Source organism: Dasypus novemcinctus, chromosome 8 (assembly GCF_030445035.2).
Source record: "Dasypus novemcinctus isolate mDasNov1 chromosome 8, mDasNov1.1.hap2, whole genome shotgun sequence".
Classification (NCBI taxonomy): Eukaryota; Metazoa; Chordata; class Mammalia; order Cingulata; family Dasypodidae; genus Dasypus; species Dasypus novemcinctus.
Window position 1 is genome coordinate 57,377,771 of NC_080680.1, and position 26,633 is coordinate 57,404,403.

Below are 26,633 nucleotides of genomic sequence, written 5' to 3' on the forward strand. Positions count from 1 at the left end.
TAGTGGAAACACAATCTATGAAATATTGTTGACAGACTAGAGATGCAATGTTGCTTTGTCTCAATTTTGCTTTCAAACACATTTTGATCTACCTATAATGACATGTATATCTGGATTTCTATGTATTCTTATCATTCAAATGATCCTAAGTCATGTTTCATACAAGTTTCAGACTTGATTCTTTTTTTTTTTCATTCAGAATTCACTGTGAAACCACATAGTCTACCTACATTCAAGGAGAGATTGATTTCAGCTGAATCAAAATAATGCAAAACATTCTCATATGTGATTGTCTACTTTTTCAACACATACACAGTTACCTTCTTGCCAGAATCATTAACCATTTTGGCTCCAGTTTTAAGGATGCTAAATGAGTGTTTTGAGAGTTTCAGGGGAAACAAATAGAGAACCAATACAGTATACATGTTTATAAAAATGAATCACTAAGCAGTTAGTTTTTAAAATTATCTTACTCTGACTTTTCATGTAAAGTGAGTAACAACATCCAGGATCCTTTCCTTTTTTTTTTTTAAGCTTAATCTTCTATTAGCAGTTTTGCTTAAATCAAGGTACATTTGCATTTCTCTTGGGAAAGAGTGTAAATATGCATGTTTTATGTGTATTTGGTGGTATTAATTTTATCTTTATTTGCAGAATAGACAAATGGCAATATTATTTTTAACGCCTGTAAGAATCACACACACATACACACCGAGATGCAGAATTTTTGCTTAGTAATCAAAATGGAACCTTAACTTTTCATTTTAGCATTTTGTCTTAGCATTCATTAAAAAAGCCCAGTAAGCAATATAGCTCATTTACAGAAAGTGTTTATGCAGAAATAAAACAAAATTTAAAAATCTTGTGGAAAGTGCTTCAATGGTCTTTTTTAACTTCACCCTATTAAATTATCTTTTGAAATAGCCAAGCTGTATTAAATAATCAAATGAAAAACCATATTAATCTAACTGAAAAAAAATGCCCAAGCAAGATATTTAAAATCAGTTAAATTGAGGCAGCAGTGTGCAAAAACTAAGATCTGTTCATCAAAACTGCTCTTGGTAACATTAAATTCTATTTTATAAACAGAAGGATGTGAGGGAAAAAAAAGAAAACTCTTTGGTACAGGAATCTAAAATGTCACTCAGTGCTAAAGTGAGCAGCACCAGGATCTGTTTTAGTTGTTGAGGTTGTGAAACACTAACTCCAGGCACCTTTAGGTTAAAATATCACCCAGTGCATACTGGCTAGAACAACAGAGCTAGCAATATGCAGACAAGCTTTCCCTTTAGTTAACAGCCTACAAACAATTAAACCCTGTACTTAGTCAAACAGACAAACAACACAAAAAAGAAAACACACCTTTCATTGCTGTTTTGTCTGCATCTTTGTTTATATATAAAGCTATCAATACCAAAAAAGACAGAGTGTTGAATAACTATGGTAAGCACTACATATTACAGGTATTCAAAACATCAATGGAAACCTTCAAGGTATCAAGAACTCCAAAGTATTCCAAATTTAAAATAAAATCACCCTTTATATACAAAGAGTTCATTTGTCCTCTTGTGACAAAATTTCCTACAACACTTAAAGATCCTAGTTTTCTCAGTTAAACTTTGGGCAACCTAGTTACTTTGCCTCTATATTAAATAGTTGCACCTGTACATTATTCATGTTAACATACTTATATTATTCTGATATTTAAAACTTAAAATAATTTCTCAAAGGCATGTGACTAGCTGAAGAGAAACAGCAATATAAATTCCTTAGATAAAATACCTCAAATTAAATGTTCACATGCAATTATAAGACAAGGCTAAAATTATTATTATGTAGGAGGGGGATATTCTGATGTCACAGAAACATTATCCAGTCAACTGTGTTGCTGAGATGTTATTATTCATGCTCCACCTAATAAGCCTTCTTTCCATCTTAATAAGTTACCCTACTGTTTTCACTCAACTTTTTGGCTACTCACTACTCACTTGTATCTGTCCTCTATGGTGAAACAAGGAGAAAAGGACATTTTGATAGTTATAAAAATATAACAGAAAAAAACACTAAATATCAGTGACTTAAGAATTTTAAATACTATTGTTTTTTTCTGTCTCAAATTAGCACTAGCAGGCAGTATTGTAACATTTTTAGAACAGACAAAAAAGTAGGAATTTTGTTAAAAATTGCATGATAATGAAAGGAGAAGTCAGAGAAAACAGGCACTTTTCTGAAGTTAAACCGTCATCATGCCAAAGGTAGCAGAAATACAGAATATTGATTAATATGTAGAACAACAACATTGGTTCAAAACACTTTCAAGCAAGTTAGTTCTATTACTTTCTCACATGCTACTGTAGAATATCCTAGAATCAACTAAGAATGGCTAAATAAGGAGCATAATGAAAATTGTGATTTATAGATAAATTCAGAAGATGATCCCTAGAATACAGGGGAACAAATATGGACCTTAAATAATACATGTATTCATTAGCTAATCATATGGCTAATAAGACCAGCAAGTAGAACATTCTAAGTATACATGACTCACTAACTACACTTGCCAATACATAATATATTTTAAAAAGCAACAGTAGCAGAGTTAGGTGAAAATCTAATACTTGTATCTATTAGTATACTACTCAGTGTTTGTAAGGTAAATTTTACCAAATAAATTCTATATATTAAATATATTATATACATTCACATGTATATTAGAGATGTCAAACTTATTTAATGAAATAGCTATACGTTAGTAAATTTGAGCTAGGTTATCTAATCATATATGAAGCACAAGGAAAGTGTTCTAGAGAGAAATCTAAGTAGTAACTAGCAGCTTTGTTAATGCATATTAACACCCTTGTAAACCAGGGCAGGACATAATGTGATTTTATAGCAATGTATGTGCAAACATCTGAATTGACCCATGATCTACTACATACAAAAATGTGTGGCCATAATAAAAATTAGTTCACACTTCCTTATTGGAAGTATTGTCCAAACTTAAGTCTTCAAGATTCATATTCAGAATTAATTTACCCTATTCGGTGAAATATCTCTTCACCAACTATTTACTTGTGTGACACTGACTTGAAAAAATCTGATCCTTGAAAAACAATACATCATACTAAACTTTACAGCTTATGCTCTCTACTTCTATTACTATTAAAAGTAAACTATGCTTTCTTCTATTAGAAAAAGTCAATATGATAATTACAAACTTACATATTTATCTCTTACGTTAATCACAAATATTTTTAATACAACTCTTAAGCAAAATAGTATATTTCTTAAAGTGGAACATCTGCTCACTTAATATTTTTAAACTAAGCCTGGGTTACAAAATACCAAGAGCTCTTCAACTGAATGCCTACTGTTTCGGAGATTCTGAAATCAAGTAAATTTTGCCTAAAATCTTGGTTCCATAAACATTTTTGTTTGCAGAAAAGAACAAGAACAAAGATAATTACTTGTTTGGAAGGTGTAACTTGCAGTATGTAGGTAAAAACCTTCCTTACCCAGAGGCTCAATAAATGACTTCATTGATATAAAACATCTTTTTACATACATTTTGCTTAAAATTAAATGGAATGCTTATAAAGAAACACTTCAGTCCAACATATAGATTACATAAGTAATCTCATTGCTAATAATTATTTTCTAAAGCTCAACAATTCTAGATTTTCATGGTTATCCAGAAGACATAATAAATTGCCTACAAAAGCACAGATATAATTCTGGCTGGGAAAGTTAAAAAAATAATAAAAAGAAAAGAAAAAGTGAAAGATGATCAATTATCTTACTAGTTATTTTAAGACAACAGAGCCATTAAAAAGAAATCATTCCAAAACTGAGATTTAAAAAAACAACACATTTTTTTAGACATGCAATAAAACACAGATTTTCGTTGCCTTGGTAACTACAATATATTTCTGTGTTTTGTATTAAATTAGTGGTTTTAGGTAAAGACTTTTCTAAGGAATTGATTTTCCAAAATAATATTTAAAATAAAATTCATGATATGGTTTACATTAGTTTATCCTGATCTGATATAAATCTGATTGATAGTAAAACACATTGTTGTATAATTAATTATACATTAATTAAGCAAAGTAGTCATTACATGCTTACAAACTAGAAACTGACATCATACCCAGGAACACATTTATGTTCATAAAAATTGACATATAGTTCTAAGTTTGTACTTCTGACACTTTCAGATTTTGGCTATACAGTTTGCTTAGGGGGCATTAAATCTCTTTAGAACCAGTATAATTACATCAATTAGCCAAAAGAGGGCGCAGAGAGAACACTAGTTTATGCACTCCCTAAGGAAACGGTTGGTTTCTCACTAATAGTCCAACAACAAAAATTCTAAAACCTACAATAGGGTTAGATGTGTTACCTTGGGAATACTGAATACATATAGGTGTACTTTCATATAGATTCTTATATAAATATATCAATACGTAACATTTCTGCCATTCAAACCAAATAAACATAGCCCTTGCCTAGTTTGTTAATTGTATTCCAGTAATTTGGGGGAATCAGGCTGAGAGGGATCAGTTCCAGGAAGGGTAAAGAGAAAGAAGGGAGAGAACATAGCCTAGAGGTGGAAAATCTAAGGGCTAAAACCACACACCCTCGGAGTGGAGAAGGGACCATCTCTGGTTCTCATTCTGAGCAGAGGTTGGCTCCGAGTTCCTGCCTGGTGCCTTTCAAGGTACCTACTGCTACTACAGAAACAAGTCCACAGAGCTCTTCAGCGGATCTTCACTCAGTCCTGCTGTTTTCTCAAAGTCCTCATTTGAAAGGAATGTATACAACATAAGGCATCCAACTGATATCTATCTATGTTATCCATACATTACTTCCTCATAACTTTTAGTCCTGTCAGCAGGCCAAATTTGGTCACTATGTTAGCCTGCCTGATACAAACAAAATAATTTGTTTCATCAAGTTTTCTAAATATATTTCTTATATAAAATTTACTATGCATCTTATCAGTACCAATAAATACTTTCACCTGCCACTTCTACATTTTTAAAAGCATTATAGCCAGAACAGGAAAAAAACATGGTGCTCATATGTCTAACAAGAGCTTATTCTATTATTTTAGAATATTTTAGAAGATATTTACATTTCTGAAACAACTAAGCACAGTATTGTTAACTGGCTGAACTTGCTATCTTTCGTTTCATGATTTTTCCAAGTATGATTCCTTACAATCAAAAACTAACTAAAACAAAAATATTAATATGCTCGAAAACAGTAGCCTCCTTCAATCTTCTCTTCAAGTAAAATAATGTGAAAAAGATATATGGATTTTTCAGTATTCTAATGGAAAAAGAAAAAGTTGTGTTTTTTCAAAGCATACTAATGTCTCTTCACATAAATGTTCTAAGCTTACCAAGAGACCACCATGACTAACAATTTACATTTTCATTAGGTTAATGTTAAATACAGATCATTATCATTTCTTATTTTAAGTTCATTTCCTAACATAAGCTACTAACAAAGAGACTCTCAACCCAAATTATAACTGGCCAATTAAAATTTAATTTCAGTCTTGATGATTACAGGTATATAAAAGTTGTTTACTTACTGTAAACAGTAACTTTCTATAAATAAAATTTCAATATGATTTGGGTAATATCTGTTATATATAAACCTTCAATGTGCAATTTTAGATTTACTAATAGGTAAATGAAAGTAAAAAGTAGAAATACTTTTTCAAGAGCACAATACTCCTTATTATACTGTATATTATATATTATCTAGCTATACTAGCATTTTAAAAACATATGCATTCTAATGTAACTGCACTAGAAAAGGTATATGTGGAATTACTTCAAATTCTCTACCCTTTTTACCTATCAAAATCTTAGGGTAAAATAGGAAAACAAGTTCGCTAGTCACAAACTTCTCCTTGGAGCACATATTTTAACGACAATCAATAATAACAACAGTAAGAAGGAAAATAAATGGGCAAGTTAATACCAAAAAAATTTAAATCTTTCCTTTAAAATAAGGTAGGTAGTTGGTGTTTTATTTTAATGATGTTTTAATTTTGTTTTTAGTGACAAGAGAAAGGAGAAAATATTAGCTACTTCTAAAAAAACATTGCCCTTTTTTTGTTGTTCACTCCTATGCAGCATCAAGTTAAAAATCTTGCAGCACATATTAAAGGAAGTATTACGTACCTTAAAGTGTATTAGAAGAGGGAAATTTACATAGAAGAAGGTGTATCAACTTTTGTAAAACCTCAAGAATAAATTCAGATTTGGCTAGTGCTGATAAAAAGTGAAAATGTTAAGGAAACATCTGAAATTTCCCATAAATTAAAATCTAACATTATCGGTACTAAAATAAATTACGTACAATTACTTCATCCCAATCACTGCCTTTTGAATTTAATAACAAAAGCATTTATAGAAATCCCTGTGGAAGGCTAATTTGAAAGTAAACATGCTTTAAAACTTAAATATAGAGCTTGTATTAGTCCCACAACAGGATCAAGATCACTGTTAAAATAAAGCCTGGGGCACATCATGATGCCTAAGATTGGTGGGTGGATTTTAATTGACTTGAAGACTGTCATAGTTCTATTATCATAAAACCTGTAACGCATTTCCAGCATGGAGGATCCATCTGTGCCCACCATCCATCTGTTTAGACGTGATTGGCAAAGTGGTAGGGAACTCGCAGTGGTTGCCTCTGCCTGAAAGGAATGAACCACAGGATTTTCCAACGAGTGCCAAAAACTTCTGAGAAGGTCTGCTGCCATGGCTTTCGGGGCCTCGATCTACAGAAGACAGCATTATTAGTGAAAGACAGCACTCCCATGGTGCACTTCAGTGAGCTAAAACAATACAGGTTGGCTGGGGATCCATTACTGGACTCTGATGAATTGTGTCCCAGCATCACAAATACTGCTTTTCTTTCATTATGGCATGCAGCTGAGTTTTAACTCTGGAGAGCAGATATTGTATCTGTGTCGTCAATCAACCTAGGGCAACTTTTGAAGCAGAGGAGAATCTTAGGATTAACAGAATGTGTGTCAACAACACAGTAGCAAATTTCTTTTGATGTACTTTCAGGACAAATAACTTAGGTTAGATGAGGAACAAGAACAAGCAGTATTTACTTTGTTTGAAAACTATCATGGCTAGAAGACCCCTACTGTAAGACTGGGCTATGTCTGTCTAGCTCAGGGCTCAGATAAGGCACCAGGAAAAAGCCATGTGGCCTGTTGTTTTGATCTTTAAATAAGAATACTATAGGCTTTACTTTTATACTTACATTTCTTCACAGCAGTTTGACATCTTTTCAATAGATGTTGTATCCTATTAAAAATTTTAAAAAATTTACTCAGAGATAACAAAGATTGTAATTCTTTATTCTATATCCATTGTATGATGTTTTCAATTTCATTCAGGGGATATTATGAAGATTTAAACATTACATGTGGGTACTAAGAATTTTAAATTCTCTATATACATCACTGGGATTCCCTTGGAAACACAGAATCAACATTATACTGTACCAAAAAAAACGTATTTAAATATAAAACCTCATAAAAATTGTGGGAGTTTCACTTCATTAAAAGATAACCTTTTATTAATCTTGCTTTTTGAAAGTTCTTTTACAAATCTAGTATCTATTTTCAATTCAATTGTCAGTGAATATGCATTAAAAAACTAAATGTCAAAATGACATTTGAAAGACACTACTGAACAGAAAACTGCCAAGAGTAAAAAAAGACCACTACTGGTTCCAGATTTCTGTAAACAAACATAACAAATTCAACAATGAGATCTATTAATTTGCCATAATATAGTACTAAATAAGAATTAGAGATAATTGATTAATGTCTTTTCTTCCCACCAGAAAAGTCACTCTTCTCATTATAATGCAATTGCTCATTAAGTATTATCAATAAGGCTCTAACAAAAATATTTAAGAAAAACAATTCAACAAACAGGAAATACCTTCTATACATGGCAGTTTAATTCATGCTAACAGAGGATTTATCATTAGAATGATAAACTGATGACCAAAAAAATTGAAACATATAAATTACAATCTTATTTTTATTTATTTATATTTTAAATATAGTTAGATATAAAAGATACATTTTTGTAAATATACAAAAAAGTTAGAGGTTTTCCTTCTCTTATCTCTTTACCTTAATTCCTTGCTCACATATGGGTAGAAGGTAGGCTATATAGTTATCAAATAGTACTATTAATGCAAATACTTGTAACTGCCATTTAAACGCCAAGAACTTCTTTGGCTATACAATTGTTTTCCAATGATACCAAAAAGAAGCACCATTACTTTAAAACAAAAAACAAAACAAAACAAAAAAACAAAAAAACCCTCATTAGAGAAGTTACATTAATAGCTCACAATATACCTTAAATGCTCATGTATAGTTAGTTGAATAACTACAGTGAACATGCATAAAGGGAAAAATAAATCTATTATTTATTTATTTATTTTGAGGTACTGGGACCAGGATTTGAACCTGGGACCTTATATGTGGGAGACTGGCACTTAACCACTGAGCCACATTGGCTCCCCTGAGAATACTTCCTCATCTGTTTGCTCGTTGTTTGTTCATTTGTTCTCTTTAGGAGGCAATGGGAACTGAACCTGGGACATCCCATGTGGGAGGCAGGTGCTCAACTGCTTGAGCCACAGCTGCTCTCCTAAATCTATTTTTTAGATGACTGGTAACCCATAACAGAGTTTCATTTCTAGATTTTCAAGGGATTTATGAAGAGTTATAGATTAGCAAATTTTCTATATTCATTAGTTTCCCTGTCATGCTTTGAAATTCATGGTATCCAATGTCAATTCTATTTATAATCAACCTTTCTCTGTTCTGTTGCATAATTCCTCAAAATATGTTTTACTTTGTAAAAACAGTCTACAAGTACACATGAACACTGATTAGGGGTTTAGAAAAAGCCTGGGTCTCAGTTTCCATATCTGCTGAAGGAAGTGAATCGAAACTATTTTAATAGTTCTTAAGAGTCTGTTGGGTGACAGGTTGATCTAAAGCAATTAAGACACCTTGTGTAAAGGAATAGCAGGGGAGAATGGCATAGAAGAGCTATTTGGAGAGGTGTGTGAATGGCCTGAAACCGCAGCTGTGAATAACACTTAAAAACTGGAAACTATTTCAGGATGAGGAAGTCAAATGCAACATCACACTTTTGAAACCAGTTAACATCATAGAATATGTTTACTATGCAGAAACGTCTACCTTGATTTTAATCCTGAGAAACTTATTTGTGGTATTAAAATAATCAATTTTAAATATTCTAATAAAGACTTTAGATTTAGATTTCATATGGAAAAAGACTGTATTTTCAAGTGCTTTTGACACCTTTCTAGAACTTATTTCAGGAAATAACTAGAATACTACCTATTAAATCATAATAAGCAAATGGGCATTCTTTAAAGGATATGATGTTTACCATTACTTTATGAATAGGATTTGCAAGGCTAACCAGAAAAGGCTGTTTCTCTAGAAATGGCAAGTGCTCTGAAACTCAGCTTTCCAGAATACTGTCATGATATAAGAAAAATGTATAATTTGTGTTGGAGTAGTCAAAAATGTCATCAAGTTTTTGTACTGGAACTTATACAATACAATATACTTAAACACAAGTTGTCACACTCTCACATTCACATGCAGAATAGAAGAAACATATTAGAAGAGAGGATGAGAAGTTACTACAGGCAGGAACACTGAAAACTACAAGTCATTCCCAAGGATTAAATTAGATTTAATATACTTTTGTTTTATAAGGCAGGAAAAGGCAAGATATTTTAGAAAAAATACAGTATAATTAAAATAGATTTTGCTGCAGATAATTTCATTCAATATAAAACACTCAATACCATTAGTGCCCAGCAGAGAAGATCAATAAGAAAATTGCTATCCTCAAGGAGTTTACAATTAAGTCATAAATTCTTAGTTATATGTAAAAATCATCTAGAACAGGGGTTCTTAACAAAGGGTCCAGGAGCTTGACTTGAAATTCAAAAAAACATTATTCTTGTGGGGATGTGTTGGTGCAGGTGTGATATATTTATTAAATAATACATAGTATAGTGTGTACTTAGTAAGTGGCCTGTGGTTTTCACCTGACTGGCAAAGGAGTCCGTGGAACAAAAAATGTTAAGAACCCATGATCTAGAAAAAATACATTTGTTGAGGACTGATAAAGAACAGGTTTTTACTGTATTTTGTCTATGATTAGAAAATTTCAATTCCAGGAAAATATTTATGCCTTGATTACTGTCTAATGATCAAAATATCTAAAACTTCCATCTGCCTGGATAATTGAGAGATATATGAGAATGTTTTTCTATTTAAAATTCTGGATGTTTATTATTTTTTTTAAAGATTCAACTAGAAAAGGTAAGACTTAAAGAAATATATACCTTACCTATTTTACCAACCAATACTTTATCTTCTCCTGATAGTTGATCTTACCCTAAGAAGTGACTTCTCAGGTTCAGTCTCAGAAAATATGTTTAGGTATGAAAGAAAATTGTATCCTACCAAATAAGATTATACTCAGAATGGGGGGAAAAAGTTGCTAGCAGAAAGAGAGGAAGAGGTATTTATTGGCTGGGTATTAGAAAAACAGAGATGGGGGTGAGAGTCAAGAGAAAGAATTTATCACCAGAAGTTTCCTGGTTAATAGACCTGAAAATCCAGTCCTCTTGGCACAGAAAACTGGATGATACAATTTATTCAACTGCTTTGAGTTTTATTCTCACCTAGCAACTCTTTGCCACATATCTGTTGTATAGGAAAGACAATTTGCTAAAGATTCCTTTGGCATACCTGACAATCTTACATAAAGGAATAAACAATCAATCTGATTTATGTAACTATCTCCTGAGTCTGGAAGTAAGAGAGAGTCAGTGTCTCTGGTCCTGATTAATTCTGGAAACACTTAAGTACATGGTATGACACAGTCTTATACATCTAAGAGCTTACAGTGTAGTGAAAATAGTCAAGTAAACAATAAATCACTATATAGGACTACACAGAGGATGTCAGAATATAAATTAAGCCTTACTCTAGAATATTCACAGCTGAAAAATTGTTTGCAATCAAGATTCAAATTCAACTACTCTTACATGTTTTACATTAAATTTATACTTCTGATAAGATTTTTGGTTATAAGTAGAAGTAAGACGGGCTAATGTGCTCCGCTGGCTAGAATTTGATGAATAATATATCAATGGAATGCTACAGCAAGAAGCATATGAATCATTTGAGGAAAAAAATCTACAAGTTAACTATAAACATAGGAATCACTGAAAAAAATCCCATGATGTTTTAAAGTCAGATTAAATATTCATGTGAATTCGGACCATGAGATAACAAGATGAACATCTAGGGAAAATTATAAGTAAAAGGAAAACTCAAACAACTTTAGTCTCCTTGCCTCCATACCCCCAAAAGCATTTATTAATCACTCAAACAATTAGTAACGTTTTAAGAAAAATTAAATGATCTATCTTACTGAAAAAAATGTACAGATAAAGATTTTTAAATGTTTATTTTTAATTTTATCAGAAATACTTCCAAGGGGCTTATTACACTGTGTGAATAGAGATGATGCAATATAAATACGCTTTTAAAAAGGAACGTTTATGCCAAAGAGCAATCTAATTCCACACATAAAAATTTTGATGGTAGCAAAGTATTTTTAAAAATAATATATTATATTACTATGCAATGTAATTTAATATATATTTAAACTAATTTTTGGAGGGGACTTAGTTTTCATAAAGTTTTCTATACTCAAAATTTAAAGAAATATTATAGTTACATGTTTTTTTACATTAAATTTGGAAATATTGTACTAGAAATATATTTTCCTCTTACCAAAAATATAAATCAGAAAGGAAATGAAAATGTTATACAGAGCTCCTTTTATAGAAGTATATAGGACAACTGAGTTCAGCATAATTCGCAGTAATTTCTACATTTGCAATGTTGATTTGCAGTTAAATAGACTAAACATAATTTGTAAATAGACTGCACTGAATGCTTGCTAATTTACCACAGTGATTCAGTGGGATACCTGGAAAAGTTTAATTATAAGGATTAATAATCTCTAGACTACATTTCTGGGTATAAAAGGCAGGTAAATCCATTAACTGACTAATGAAAATGCCATTTAACAGATAATCTCATTTAAACAGATTTAACACTTTGAACATAAGATACTTTTCACTGCCTAAAATAAACATGTCAAAATTAAGTCACTCCTGCTTTTGTGATTCTTTCTGTATTTATTTATGTAAACATTAATGCTGCAAGTTAAACATTAGCTTATATTTAGGGACAAAAATATTATTCCCTTTAAGTTTGAATAGTTTTGTTTCAAGCTCTCTTTAGTAATTCAAATAGAGTCCAAAAATAGAACTTGTGAGACCAAACGCAAAAATTATCAACTTTTTCTTTTAGCATTTAAAACTGCAGCTAAATATATTTTCCCCACCCAACCCCCAACTTTACCACAACTGAGAAAAGCACTAAGCTCCAGAGACACTCTCAAAAGCTTAGGCTATTACATAAACTCCACGGTGCCCAGAAAACAAAAATGCTTGTATACAAAATTTAGATAAACTGTCAGAACAGTGTCACGGTGTACAATAGCTCCCTGTCAGAACCTCACCAGAACGCGCCGTACCAGCTGTTACAGAGCCTCTTGATTAACTCTCTGCAAGCCCAGTGACTGAAAACATGACGAATACAATCACCCAGCCCTGCTAGTGGTGGTGCTCATCAGAATGGACATTATTCTTGTCTGTGTGTGAACTACTACTCAATAAGAAAGTCTGACACCATCAATTACATTATTAACATCACTATCCATTTCATTCAGAAAGAGCAAAAAAACTGGCTAAACAAAGAAAGGAAAAATCAGAATAACCTGCTTCCCTAAATAAAATGAACTACCTCAAAACAGATTGCTTTGAAAATAACATTTTAATTTCTATATTAACTTTAATAAAAATATACAAACACATATATTTAAATCTTGTTTAATATTACATCCAAAATAATTTTTAAAAAATACTTTAAAATTGGGCTTCAGGTTAGTCTGCTGAACAGAAACAGCTGGTTGTACTAAGACAGTCTGAACCTTGGAAATGAGATTTGAAATTCACTAGTTTTAAGTTTAAGTAATTTCTCATTATTTTATCTGGGCCTACAGATAATCTACTCTTGCTAGATCTAAAATGATATCAGATTATCATTACTATGACTATCCTGTTACCTTCTGCTATTAATAGGAAGAAGGGGTTTTCCCCCCATATAAACCAGAGAAATGATTTCTTTATTCCAAGTTAGAACCATAATGAAAAACAACTTTCCTGAAAATTGATACATTGCTTCCCTGAAGCCTCTAGCTAAACTTAAAAAGAGACAGCATTTGTCTGCTTGTTTTCTAATGGGTCTATACTATACTGAAGTCCTGTCATGAAATGATACCCCTAACCTATGTTTTGCTGAAATGCCTCTTGGATATTTGAGGTGTATGGGCAGTGATGAAAGGAAGAGTTTAGTGGAAGGATTAAATTTACTGTCACCTATCTCCCCTTCCTCTTCTATCTTACGCTACCTGACAAATGAATCCCTTCTTTCCACACTAGAATGAGAGATTCACGGATTCAGATTATAACAAAAACATGGTCATGTGTGAAATTTCCTAGAGGTAATCTTAATGTTTTCATACAATGAAACAGCAAAAGTATTTTATAAAGAAAGTTAGCATAATCTATATTGTCAGCTTTAATTAAAATATTAAAAACTATTTTTAAGTGTTAACTCATTAGATTTAAAATTAAACATTAAATAGATAACAAATTTCTACTTGGTTTCAGAAATCTCACAATGTCAGAGTTCATTTCTCTCCATCTTAATACAATGAAATATTGTTCAGTATTACAGCAGAAAAGAAAATCACAGACTTTGAGGATTAATATTAACATGCTGGTAAAATGGAACAGTCAGAACTGACTCTGACATTATACATTCATGAAAAAACCCATAAATATGACAAATAGGATAATCTACTTATTATGTCCAACTCAGAAAAGAATGCTAAAATGTTACAGCAGAGAGTCTTAAAAGACCTTGAAGCCTTTGTTCCTCAGACCCTACTCTCCAAAGTTAAGTGGAAAGAAAATTATTACACTCAGCTATAATCCCTGCCACCCCTCAAAAGTACTTAATACACTTAGCAGTGAGTCTTCCAAATGTCCATTTCTAGTTATCAATTATAAGAGTCTGGAGATAAATGAGAAATACTTTACAGGCAATACAAATATATACTAGTAGTTTTTGTAAATTCAAAAGTGGAAATTCAAAAGATGTAAGCTTTATCTGGGAATTCTGGTGTGATTGATAGACTATAATATAACTATGAGTTAGCACAAAAGTAAAGAAGCCATTTCTAAAGAATACGTTCATCCTTGGCATTTTTATTATTAATGCCATGTTATTTATCATCATCATTACTAGAGAATCACAGGGACATTAGGAAATATTTCAAACTGAATAATAATAAATATATATTTAAACAGACATGAATGGCCAATAAGCACATGAAGAAGTGTTCAACATAGTTGAACACTAGTTGAACGGTAGTTATAGGAAACTGCAAACCAAAACAATAATGGGATACTTCTGAAGTCTACCCAAATAGCTACAACTCAAAAGGCAGAGAGCATCGTATGATGATGAGGATGTGGAGGAAACATAATTCTCATACATTGTTGGTGGGAATGTAAACTACTTTGAGAAAACGTCTGGCAGTTTCTTATAAAACTAAAGCTAAATTTACCTTATGTTACCTAGCAATTCCAATCCTAGGTATTTACCCAAGAAATGAAAATGTTGTCCACAAAAAGACTTAAACAAAAATATTCATAGTAGCTTTATTCATAATTGCCAAAATCTGGAACCTGTCCAGGTGTCCATCAATAGAAGAAAGGATAAGCAAATTGTACTATAGTTATAGAGGAATTTACTCAGTAATTAAAAGGAACAAACTACACATACAACAGCTTAGGTGAATTAAAAAACATTACACTGAATGGAAGAAGGCTTACATGAACAAGTACATATGAAATTCCAGAACAATGAATACTAATCTGTAGAGAAAAAAATTCAGATCATTGGTTGCCACTGGGAAGTGTGCAGATTTACTGTGAAGAAGTATGAGGGAACTTCCTGGGGTAATGTTAAGATGCTGTATCCTGAAAGGGGTAGGGGTTACACATGCCTGCACATGTATCAGAGTTTATATAATAGTACACATAAATTTCTTCCTTTTATTGCATGTAAATGTTATTTCAAAGGGGAAAAAAGCTCTAAATGAGCACTGAAGTCTAGTAGTTAATGATATGCATAGTGAACTATTGGGTGGATGTTTTTAACTTATTTTGATAAATATAAAAAATATAATGGACTGATAAATAGAAAATATGCAATAAGCCAAGTATACGAAAATGTTAATTTTGCTAGTATAAGGGTTTTAAGTGTAATCATCTTTAAAGTTTTCTATATGTTTAAAATTATTCCTATAAAATGTTAGGGGGGTATTAATGAGTACTTTCTAAAACATCCAAACAAAGGTTACAGAATAAAATGTTTTCCTCCTATTCCTAAGTGGATTCTTCCAGTTCTTTTCAGAGGTCAGTACCATTACTAGTATCTAATGTGCCTTTGAATTAGACAGAGATAGTCTTTGAGGAAGGATGGATGGATGGAAGGATGGATGGATGGATGGATAAAAATACAGACATAGATATCTCATTTGCATTTTTTCTTTTTTTCTTTTTGAGAGTTAACATTTTTGTTAACATTTCTTGTTAATCAACAGGAGAAAAGAACACCTTAACTGAAAATGGACAAAGAATATCAACAAATACATATACAAAATGAACAAATGAATGAATGTAAACAAATGAATAAAATTGAGTTACCATTTGTTAAGGGCTTACTTTATGGCAGATGTTCCTTTTATTTAACAGATCTATTGAGACATAATTCATATACCATACAATTTACCCATGTAAAATGTAAAATCAATAGTTTTTAGTACATTCACAGAGTTATGCAACCACCATTACAATCAATTTTGAGCATTGTCATCACCCCCAAAGAAATCCCTACCCTTTATGTATTACTCCATAAGCACCCCATCCTCTATTCCTGGGTAACCACTAATATACTTTCTGTCACTACAGATTTGTATAATCTGGACATTTCATTTGAAAAATGGAATCATACAATATTTGTTCTTTTGTGACTGGTTCCTTTCATTTAGCACAATGTTTTCAATATTCATCCATGTTGTAGGATATAACAGTACTTCATTCCTTTTTAGGGCCAAATAATATTCCATTGTATGGATATTAAAGTTGATGGACATTTTGTTTATCCACTCACCAGTTGATGGACATTTTGTTTGCTTCTACTACTTGGCTCTTATGAATTTATTAATATGAACTGCTATGAAAATCCAGGTACAAATTTTTGTGTGGACATTACATTATTATTTCTCTTGGGTATATATCTAGGAGTAGAATTGCTGTTTCACTTTTTAAAGAACTGCCAGAATGTTTTCCAAAGTGGTTGTACTTTACATTCCTACCAGTGGTGTATAAGGATTTCAATTCCTCTGTAACTTCACAGAGGTTATTATCGACCTTTGTGATTTTAGCCTGACTAGTGTGTGTGAAGTGTTAGCTCATTATGGTTTGGATTTGCATTTCCCTGATGACTAATGACATTGAGTATCTTTTTATGTGCTTACCCGGCCACTTGTATATCTTCTTTGGAAAACTGTCTTTTCATATCCTTTGCCCATATTTTAATTGGGTTAATCATATCTTTTTATTATTGAATTGTAAGAATTCTTTATATATTCTAGACACAATTCTCTTATTAGATATATGACCTGCAAATTTCTTCTCCCATTCGCAGCACTTGGAAACTGTGTCTCTTTTTTGTTGCGTCATCTTGCTGCATCAGCTCTCTGTGTCTGTGGTGCCACTCCTGGGCGGGCAGTGCTTTTTTCACACAGGGCTCTCCTTGCCAGGTGCACTCCTTGTGTGTGGGGCACCCCTACGTGGCACAGCATTCCATGCGCACAGCAGCACTGCACGTGGGCCAGCTCACCACACGAATCAGGAGGCCCTGGGGATCGAACCCTAGACCCTCCATATGGTAGACGGACACTCTTATCAGTTGAGCCACGTCTTCTTCCCTTCTCCCATTCTTTGGGTTATTTTTTTCACTTACTTGAGAGCGGCTTTTAAAGCACAAAGTTTATAATTTTGATGAAGTATAATTTATCTTTTTTACATTTTTGACTGCTTGTGCTTTTGATGTCACATGTAAGAAATCAGGGTCATATAGATTTATTTCTATATTTTGTTCTAAAGTTGTATAGTCTTAGGTTCTATGATCCATTTGGGATTAATTTTTGTGTATGGTGTGAGGGAAGGGTCCAACTTCATTTATTCATAAATATATGAATATCCGGTTGTCCCAACATCACTGGTTGAAGAGACTAATCTTTCCCTACTGAATGGTCTCAGTACTCTTGTTGAAAATCAACTAATGAGGATATGTAGGTTTAATTTGGAACTCTCAATTCTATTCCATTTATCCATATGTCTATCCTTATGTCAGTAGTATACTTTCTTGATTATTACTGCTTTATAGCAAGTTTTGATGGATTTTTTCCTTATCTTACTAAATATTTTTTCACTAAATATGTTCTGATAAACATTTAGGTTTTCATACACAATACAAATGCTAGAATACACATTTACACACATGTAAATAAACAGCTTGGATCAACTTATAAAGGTTGGTCAAAGGGCTGTGCATGCTCCAGTTTGAAACACACAAATTGCCCTCCAAAAAGGTTACAAAATTTACATCCCCACCAATAACATGTGAGAAAGTCTGTTTGTCTTACATCTTCTGCAATGTCCTGTATTATCAAAATTTTAAGTCTTATTTAATATGATTTCCCCCATTTAAAAAATCTTTTCTTGTACGTTTAAGGTGTCTTATTTAGTTAGTTAGGAAGAAAGACTGGTACTACAACGTATATCCCAATTTTAGCTTTCAATACTGCTATGCCTGAAGCCTCAAACTGAACCATATGCCTCATGAAATGGATGCACCTATGGGAGTACTAGTATCTAATATCAAAGTTCCATGTGTTTGATATAATTGCCCCATACAGGCAATGAGGAAAAATTAGTTAGTCCTTTATAGATAATAGCAAAAAAGAGACATAAATAAGTAAATACTATTTATAAATACATTTTTTTAAAGTATGTGAAAGATAGATTTGAGATAATTTCATGTCTTTTCCACATCAAATATGGAAGACATATCAGTCCTTTAGACATACTAGATAAACAATGGCAATCATTTTTTGAGTTAGTTTTCACATAAATAAATATAAGTAAAAAAAATAAGTCTTAGTTAAGATATTTCTTCCACCAACTCCAACTTTGGGCATTTACCCTAAATATTTCAAGAGTCAAAGGAGATGTTGAAAGTAGAGCTATCTGTAATTTATATAAAAAATTATTGCATGCTAGATGCTGATCAGCTGAAAAATGGTTAATATATGGTATGTTCAATACAGAGTATATACAACTATTAAAACTATCTATGAAGGGAAACGGACTTTGGCCCAGTGGTTAGGGCGTCCGTCTACCACATGGGAGGCCCGCGGTTCAAACCCCGGGCCTCCTTGACCCGTGTGGAGCTGGCCATGCGCAGTGCTGATGCGCGTAAGGAGTGCCGTGCCACGCAAGGGTGTCCCCCACGTGGGGGAGCCCCACGCGCAAGGAGTGCGCCCGTGAGGAAAAGCCGCCCAGCGTGAAAAGAAAGAGCAGCCTGCCCAGGAATGGCGCCGCCCACACTTCCGTGCCGCTGACGACAACAGAAGCGGACAAAGAAACAAGACGCAGCAAAAAGACACCAAGAACAGACAACCAGGGGAGGGGGGGAAATTAAATAAATAAATAAATCTTTAAAAAAAAAAAAAAAAACTATCTATGAAATCTGTTGCTATATAAAAAGACATTAGGTTAATTTTTAAAAGGAGGATACAATATTGCACATACACTCCACAGAATGATTACAATTACTTTAAAATTACACAGGCATATGGAAATGGGAACATATAATTGATTATGGATAACGTTCTTTGATTTCTGAACTTTCTGCAACTTTTTAGAATTAAGTTCATAATTAGGAAATATGTTCCTAAACACATTACTTTACATTGAAAAATATACTTACTGTGATGATGCCAATTAGTTGAGTATAAAAGAGTCCAGTTATCCCAACTAACATAGTAATACCCATAAAAGCAGCTAATCTCATAATGGCCAACTCATGTCTAATGACAAAGAGGTCCTATAAAGAAGAAGAAAAACAAAAAAAAGAGAAAGACTTAAAAAAGAATTTGAAGGGTTATTAAGAAGTACAATAATAATCAAGAATTGACCCATCACACGTCTCCTTTTTATTAAAAGAACTATTTTTTCCTTTTTTCGGCCGAAAAAATTATATATTTTTATAAAAGAGCCCAAAGCCATATATATATACTTTACCAATATATAATTCCTGCTTTTAATTCAAAGTAGCAAATTAAAAACAAACAGGGTTTTACTACTCTATCATATCAAAAAAACCCACAATCTTAAGGTTGTAAGTTAGTCTTGTTCACTTGTTTTTGAACCTATTTGCCTTAAACAAAAAAAAAAAAAAGGCAAAACAAAACCAAACCAAAAAACCTCAACCCTGATGGGGAGCAAAGTTTAGTCTACATGAGGAAATTTTACTTTTTACTGTTTAAAAGCTTAAGTCCACCAGCATAATGATTCAGATTATTAAAGTTTACGTTACAAAAATACCTAGAGATTACCTGACTTAGTCAAAATGAGGAGAAAACATATATAATAGACACATATGGCTAGCTCTCTTCAGGCCCACTTAATTCATTTTTCTATCCATTCACCCAATCACCACTGCCAAGCACTGTGCTAGGTATTAGAAATGCAAAAATGATAAAAGATACGGTTCACATTCCCCAAAAGTATACAGTTTATTTACAGAAAGCACACTTGACAAAGCTCCAAATCAATGTGACGCATGCTGTAACAGGGATAAATGCAGAGTACTGTAGAAAAATATGGAATATATAGACAGGAAGGAGGAATGGAAATGCTATGAGTGAAGGCTGACCTTCTCACTGAAGTCATGGACAAGAGGGTCTTGAAAATGAACCAAAGAAAGTGATGGAAGACAGGAAAACAAGGAGAAGGATTTTATGTATCCTCACTAATGCTAGCTAAATAGACCAGAGAAGGAAGAGAGAAGTGAAAGAATTTAAGACTCTTCCTGAAACCTGCTGCTGCTAAGCCTTGGATAAAATAGCCACAGTGGATAAAAACAACAAAAGGATGTAAGAAAGTAGGGACAAATACAAACTATGACCATGTGACCAGTTACAGAAATGAGGACTGTAATGGTATTGAATATTTCTTCCTTGTTTTGTTAGGAGTATGTTCGTATATGTACATAAAACAAATATCTTTGTTTTTTTCCCTATCTTATCCCCTTATAATATGACTTAAGTTGTAAAAGTTTAATGTTGTAGTACTTAAGTTATATGATGTCAAGTTTAAGAGTGAATATTACCCAAGGACTTGCACCCTATTCTGGAGGGATTCAGTGTGTTTCTGGTTGAACGCAGACAGTTGAGTATTGTTAGGTGACAAAATGTCTGTTATTGTTTTTATTTAGAGAGTAAGTATGGTTTACGATGATGTGTTATGGCTGCCAAGATGACAAGGGTAGACTGTGATGGTTAGGCTCACATGTCATCTTGGCCAGGTAATAGTGCTCAATTGTTTGGTGGAATAAGTACTGGCCTAATTGTATCGTGAGGATATTTTGTGGACTTAAATCATCAGTGAGTTGATTGCATTTATGGCTAATTACATCTACAATCAACTGAGGAGACTATCTTTAGCAAGGAGAGGCATCTCATTCGATCAGTTCTTGAAGTTATATTCTGTTTGTGGATTAGGAAGCTCAATAATGTAAAAATGTCAACTGTCCAAACTGATCTATAGAATTAATGCAATCCCAATAAAAATGCAAAGAGAGTTTTTTATTTTACTTTGTTTTTGTTTGCAGAAATCACTGAAGTGGTTTCTCAGTTTCAAAAGAAAAATCATAACATGAAGAATAGTCATAACTTTCATATAAAATGAACAAGTGGGAGGATTTGCTCTACTGCACCATTTTCTGTAGGGGCAATATCTCTACTAAGAGGAGGAAAATTGGTTCTTGGAGTAGAAAAAATTTAGCACAATGAATAGTGCTAAATCGGTTGGATATTTATCAATGAAAACATGAAACTCTGACTACTACCACGAAAAAAATCACAAAAATCAATTTCAAGTGGAAATGTGAGAAACAGAAAAATACAGACCTGGAAGATTATATAGGGGAAATAAATTGGTAATTTTAGGGATAGAAAAAGACTTCTTAATTTGAGCTTAGATAGGACTAACCAAAAAGAAAAGGATTGATAAGTTTGACTACATTAAAATTAAAAACTTCTGTTCATCCAAAAATACCATTGGGAGTGGAAAGTTAAGCCACAGAGTGGGAGAAGATATTTACAAAACATGTAATAAAAAAGGGCTAGAATATAACATATCCTATTACAATGAGAAAGTCAAATGATTTCGCTCCCAAATGGGCAAAATATTTTAAAGACACACTTCACTAAATAGGCTATCCATATGGTCAGTAAAAATATGAAAAGGACCTTAATATCAGTAGTAGCTAGAGAAAAGCACTTTAAAACAATGAAATACCACTCAAAGCCACAAAAATAGCTAACACCATAAACTTAAACAAGTATCAGTGAGGCTGTGAAACAACCTGATCCTGCATATATTACTAATATGAATTTAAATTGGTAAATATACTTCAGAAAACTATCTAACCATATCTAAAGGAGCCCAAAGTAAAATAACTGTTGCCTACAGTGGGCACACTAAAGAATCTAATATGCTAGGGCAGTCAAGGACAAACCTAGAGGCCATTTCCCAGCTCTCGTCTACTCCCATCTCTATTGTTTGCTGATGTCTCAGTATGTTTCCATTCCACAGCCTGGTGTATATGTTAGGTCTAATTGAAAGACCTGACCAGAGTCCAGTTGATCTAAAATCTAGAAAGTGGAAACATTCAGTCTCAGCTGCTTATGAGGATGGGAACCCTTAGTGGGAGATCCTCCACAGGTTGGGATGTATAGTGAATACTCAAATAGCACGGAGTCTTTCTCTCCATAAGAAGTGGGGAGTACAGGGCTGCCAACTTCCAACGCTGGTCAGAACAGTTGACCTCTCTGGGAGAGTGGCCATGATGGAATCTTTTCCTCTGCTTTTTTTTACAATTTGTTCTCTGCAAGGAATAAATTGTTCATTAAAAACTAAAAAAATAAAATAAAATAAAGGAGCACATACATAATCTTTGAATATACCAAGCATTACCACTTCAAGATTTACATCCAACTAAAAACACATGAAGATGTATACAAGAGACATGTACAGGGAAACGGACTTTGGCCCAGTGGTTAGGGCATCCGTCTACCATATGGGAGGTCGGCGGTTCAAACCCTGGCCTCCTTGACCCGTGTGGAGCTGGCCATGCGCAGTGCTGATGCGCGCAAGGAGTGCCTTGCCACGCAAGGGTGTCCCCTGCGTGGGGGAGCCCCACACGCAAGGAGTGCGCCCGTGAGGAGAGCCGCCCAGCGTGAAAAGAAAGAGCAGCCTGCCCAGGAATGGCGCCGCCCACACTTCCCGTGCCGCTGACGACAACAGAAGCGGACAAAGAAACAAGACGCAGCAAACAGACACCAAGAACAGACAAACGGGGGGGGGGGGGGGGAAGGAATTAAATAAATAAATAAATCTTTTAAAAAAAAAAAAAAGAGACATGTACAATACTGTTTATGGCAGCATTATTTGTAACAACCAAAAGTTGGAAACAATATAATTGCCCACCAACAACAGAATATGGCACAGTCACAAAATGGTAGAGTAGGAAGTTGTACAAAATGCTCCCTCCACTAGAAAAATGAAATATGAAAGGGCTGGAATTAAGTAGGTGGTAACCCTAAAATCAAAATAGACAGAACAACTACATGAGTTCCAGAGCAAGAAGAGGCTGCAAAGAGCGCTGTTTTTGTAAGTGAAAGTATGAACCAGGGACCAGGCCCTATTGCTCAACCACGCAGCAGGGGCTGCGGAAATGGCTGCAGCTGTGGCAAAGTACCCAGATTCAGGGAGCAGCTGGCTGGGGCCAGGGCTGGCAGAGCAAACCTTCTTTCTAAAATTTGGGTTTGAGGGTCTAAGTGAGTCTGTGGGATGACTGATGGAGTAGCACAAAAGCTGGTCTCAGTTTCAGCCCGCTGGGCAGCAGCTCATCCAAGCTCCCATCACCAGCCACCTGATCCACCTGATCCACCTGAAGGAAACTAGCTAGTGCACTTTTTTTTTTTATCCCCACCCCACCCCCGAGGCTTTTTGCATGCTGTCTGCTCGCTGTGTCCATTCGCTGTGTGTTCTTTTGTGTCTGTATTTATTTATTTAATTTCCCCTCCTCCCTTGTGGCTTGCTTGCTGTCTGCTCTGTGTCCATTCTCTGCGGGCTCTTCTGTGTTCTCGCTTGTCTCCCTTCTTTTTGTTGCATCACCTTGCTGAGTCTACGGGCCAGGCAGCGCTCCGCAGCCTGCCGGCGAGCCTGCTTTCACAAGGAGGCCCCGGGACGGAACACGAACGGAGGGCCTCCCATGTGGTGGACAGGAGCTCATCTGATTGAGCCACAGCTGCTTCTCAAGCTACCGCACTTTTTTTTTTTTGGCTGTTTCTTGTTCATCTGTTTTGTTTTTGTTTTCTTCTGTGTATGGGTGTTTCCTAGTCTGGCATATCCCTGAGGGCACAGCACAGACTCTGGCCTTCATTTTGGCCCTCTCCACAGCAACAGCTTCTGGCCCCCCACCAGCATCTATCAGGACTTAAAGACCCAGTGCACTTCATCAATGGCTGCGTTTCTTCTTTGTATTGTGTTCTTCAGTCTGGGGAATTCCTGGTGGACCAGCATAGGTGGTAGACTTGGTTTCTCTTAAAAGCACCATATTCTGGCCTTATACCAGCATCTATTTTTTAATTTTTAATTTTTTTTTGTTTGGTTGTTTTTTTTCCTTTCTTTGATTTTTATTTTTTGGATGTGGCAGATACCTGAGGGACAAACAGGGACACTGGCCTAGGCTTCAGCCTCAAAAGCAGCAGTTTTTGACTGTCCACCAGCATATAACAAGAGACTGGAAGGGGCAGTCCCCTCATCACCTCTACCCCCCCGCCCCTTTATTGGTAGGTATTTTACATGTTTATTAGTACTTGTCTTTCTTTTTTTCTCTCTCACTTTCCTTCCTATTTTTTCTCTCTTCCTTCCTTTCTCTCTCCCTCCCTTCTTACTCCCTCCCTCCTTTCCTTCTTCCCCCCTTCTCCTCTCCTCTCTTCCTCATTTCCTCCCTTCCTTTCTTTTATTCCTTCTTATTCTTAATGTGAGAAATGAAGACTGAGAAAACTAGATTTCCAAAGTGATCAAAACATAATACTCAGGACGCCCAATTCTCAACAAAAAAAATTATAAAACATCCAAGGAGATGGGAAAGTATGTTCAAGTCATAGGTATAAAAGAAATCAATGGAAATTACTCTGGAGGAAGCACAATCTATGGAATTCGTAAACAAAAATATTAACAAAACTCTCATAAACAGGATCAATGAACTAAAGGAAAACATATTAAAGAACTAAAAGAAATCAGGAAAATAATATATAAACAAAATGAGAATTTCAATTAAGATAAAAATTATAAGGAGGAACCAAATGGAAATTCTGGAACTCAAAAGTACGATATCTGGATTGAAAAATTCAGTAAAGTGTTCAAGAGCATATTGGAGATGGCAGAAGAAAGTGACAGCAAACTCGAAGGCAAAACAATTTTAACTGTCCAGACTGAGAAGCAGAAAAAAATAAAAAAATGACAAACCTGAGGAACCTTGGGGATACCATCAACTATACCAGTATATACATCATAGGAGTTCCAGACAGAAGAGAGAGAAAAAGGACTAGAAAAAAGAAATTGAAGAAATAATGGCAGAAAACATCCCAAATGTGATGAAAGATATGAATGAACAAATTCAAGATGCTCAACAAATGCCAAGCAGGATGAACTCAAGCATATTATCACCAAGACACATTATGATCAAACTGTCCAATGCCAAGGATAAATACAGAACCTTACAAACAGTCAGAAGTGAAGTGTCACCTGTAAGCGATCCTTACTAAGAGTAACATGTGATTTCTCAACAGAAACTGTGAAAGCCAGAAAATAGTGAGCAAACATATTTAAAGCACTGGGAAAATCAAATAAATAAACAAGAAAATCCTGTGACCTGGGTAACATACCCAGGAAAGTCGACTGTCAAAAATGAAGGAGAAATTAAGACATTTCCCAAAAAAAAAAAAAAAAACTGAGATAGTTCATTACCTGCATTACAGAAAATGCTAAATGGCGTCTTTCATGGTGAAAGAAAGGGACACAAAACAGCATCTCAATGCTGGATGAAGAAATAAAGATCTCTGGTATAAGTAACAATATGGGTAAATATAAATGCCAGTATTATTTCACATTGCATTTATAATGCTGTCTTTTACTTCTTATAAGGTTTAAACTTCAAATGCATTAAAAAAACAGGTGTAAATCATTGTTTCTGGGTACAAAATGCAAAAAGATGCAATTTGTGTCAAGAACAACATAAAAGGGAGGAAAGAAGGGATATAGGTACCACGTATTATAGACTATTTAAGTCAAGTTGGAATCAATGGCAAACTAAATTGTGATCAATTTAGTATGCTAAATATATTCTCCATGGTAATCACAAAGAAAATATCTTAAAAATCTACACAAAAGGAAAGGATAAGTGATTCAAAATGGCTCATTATAAAGAGCATCTAAACCAGAGGTTCTTAACCTTTTTGTTCCACAGACCCCTTTGCCAGTCAGATGAAAACCACAGATCTCTTACTAAGTCCACACTATACTGTGCATTATTTAATAAATACATCACACCTGTACCTACATGTCACCACAAGAATAAAGTTTTTTTGAATTTTCAATTCAAGATCACGGACCCCCTGAAATCTTGCCACAGATCCCTTGGGGGACCACTGACCCCAGGTTAAGAACCCCTAATCTAAACAAAACGAAGACAAATAATGGAGAAAAGGAGGGGCAAAAATATTTAAGACTTACAAAAACTATTAGCAAATGGCAGAGATAAATCTTACCTTATCAATAATTTCCTTAAATGTAAATAGATTAAGCTCGCCAATCAAAAGGCAGAGACTGGCCAAATAGACAAGGAAACATGACCTAATTATATGTTGTTTCCAAAAGAC

General features: G+C 34.0%; 1 protein-coding gene across 3 annotated transcripts in view; it reads right to left on the reverse strand.

Annotated features, from left to right (window-relative positions):
- Window positions 1–1,368: 1,368 nt before the first annotated feature.
- Window positions 1,369–26,633, reverse strand: part of ZDHHC21 (zinc finger DHHC-type palmitoyltransferase 21) — an 86,495-nt gene continuing 61,230 nt past the window's right edge. For all 3 annotated transcript variants that reach the window (XM_058301881.2, XM_071216739.1, XM_058301880.2), the window contains 3 exons: window positions 19,388–19,504; window positions 7,300–7,343; window positions 1,369–6,802 (listed from right to left, as the gene is read on the reverse strand). In XM_058301881.2, the coding sequence (XP_058157864.1) occupies window positions 6,670–6,802; window positions 7,300–7,343; window positions 19,388–19,504 (294 nt within the window). In that variant the 3' untranslated portion in view covers window positions 1,369–6,669. The remainder of the gene's footprint in view (window positions 6,803–7,299; window positions 7,344–19,387; window positions 19,505–26,633) is intronic.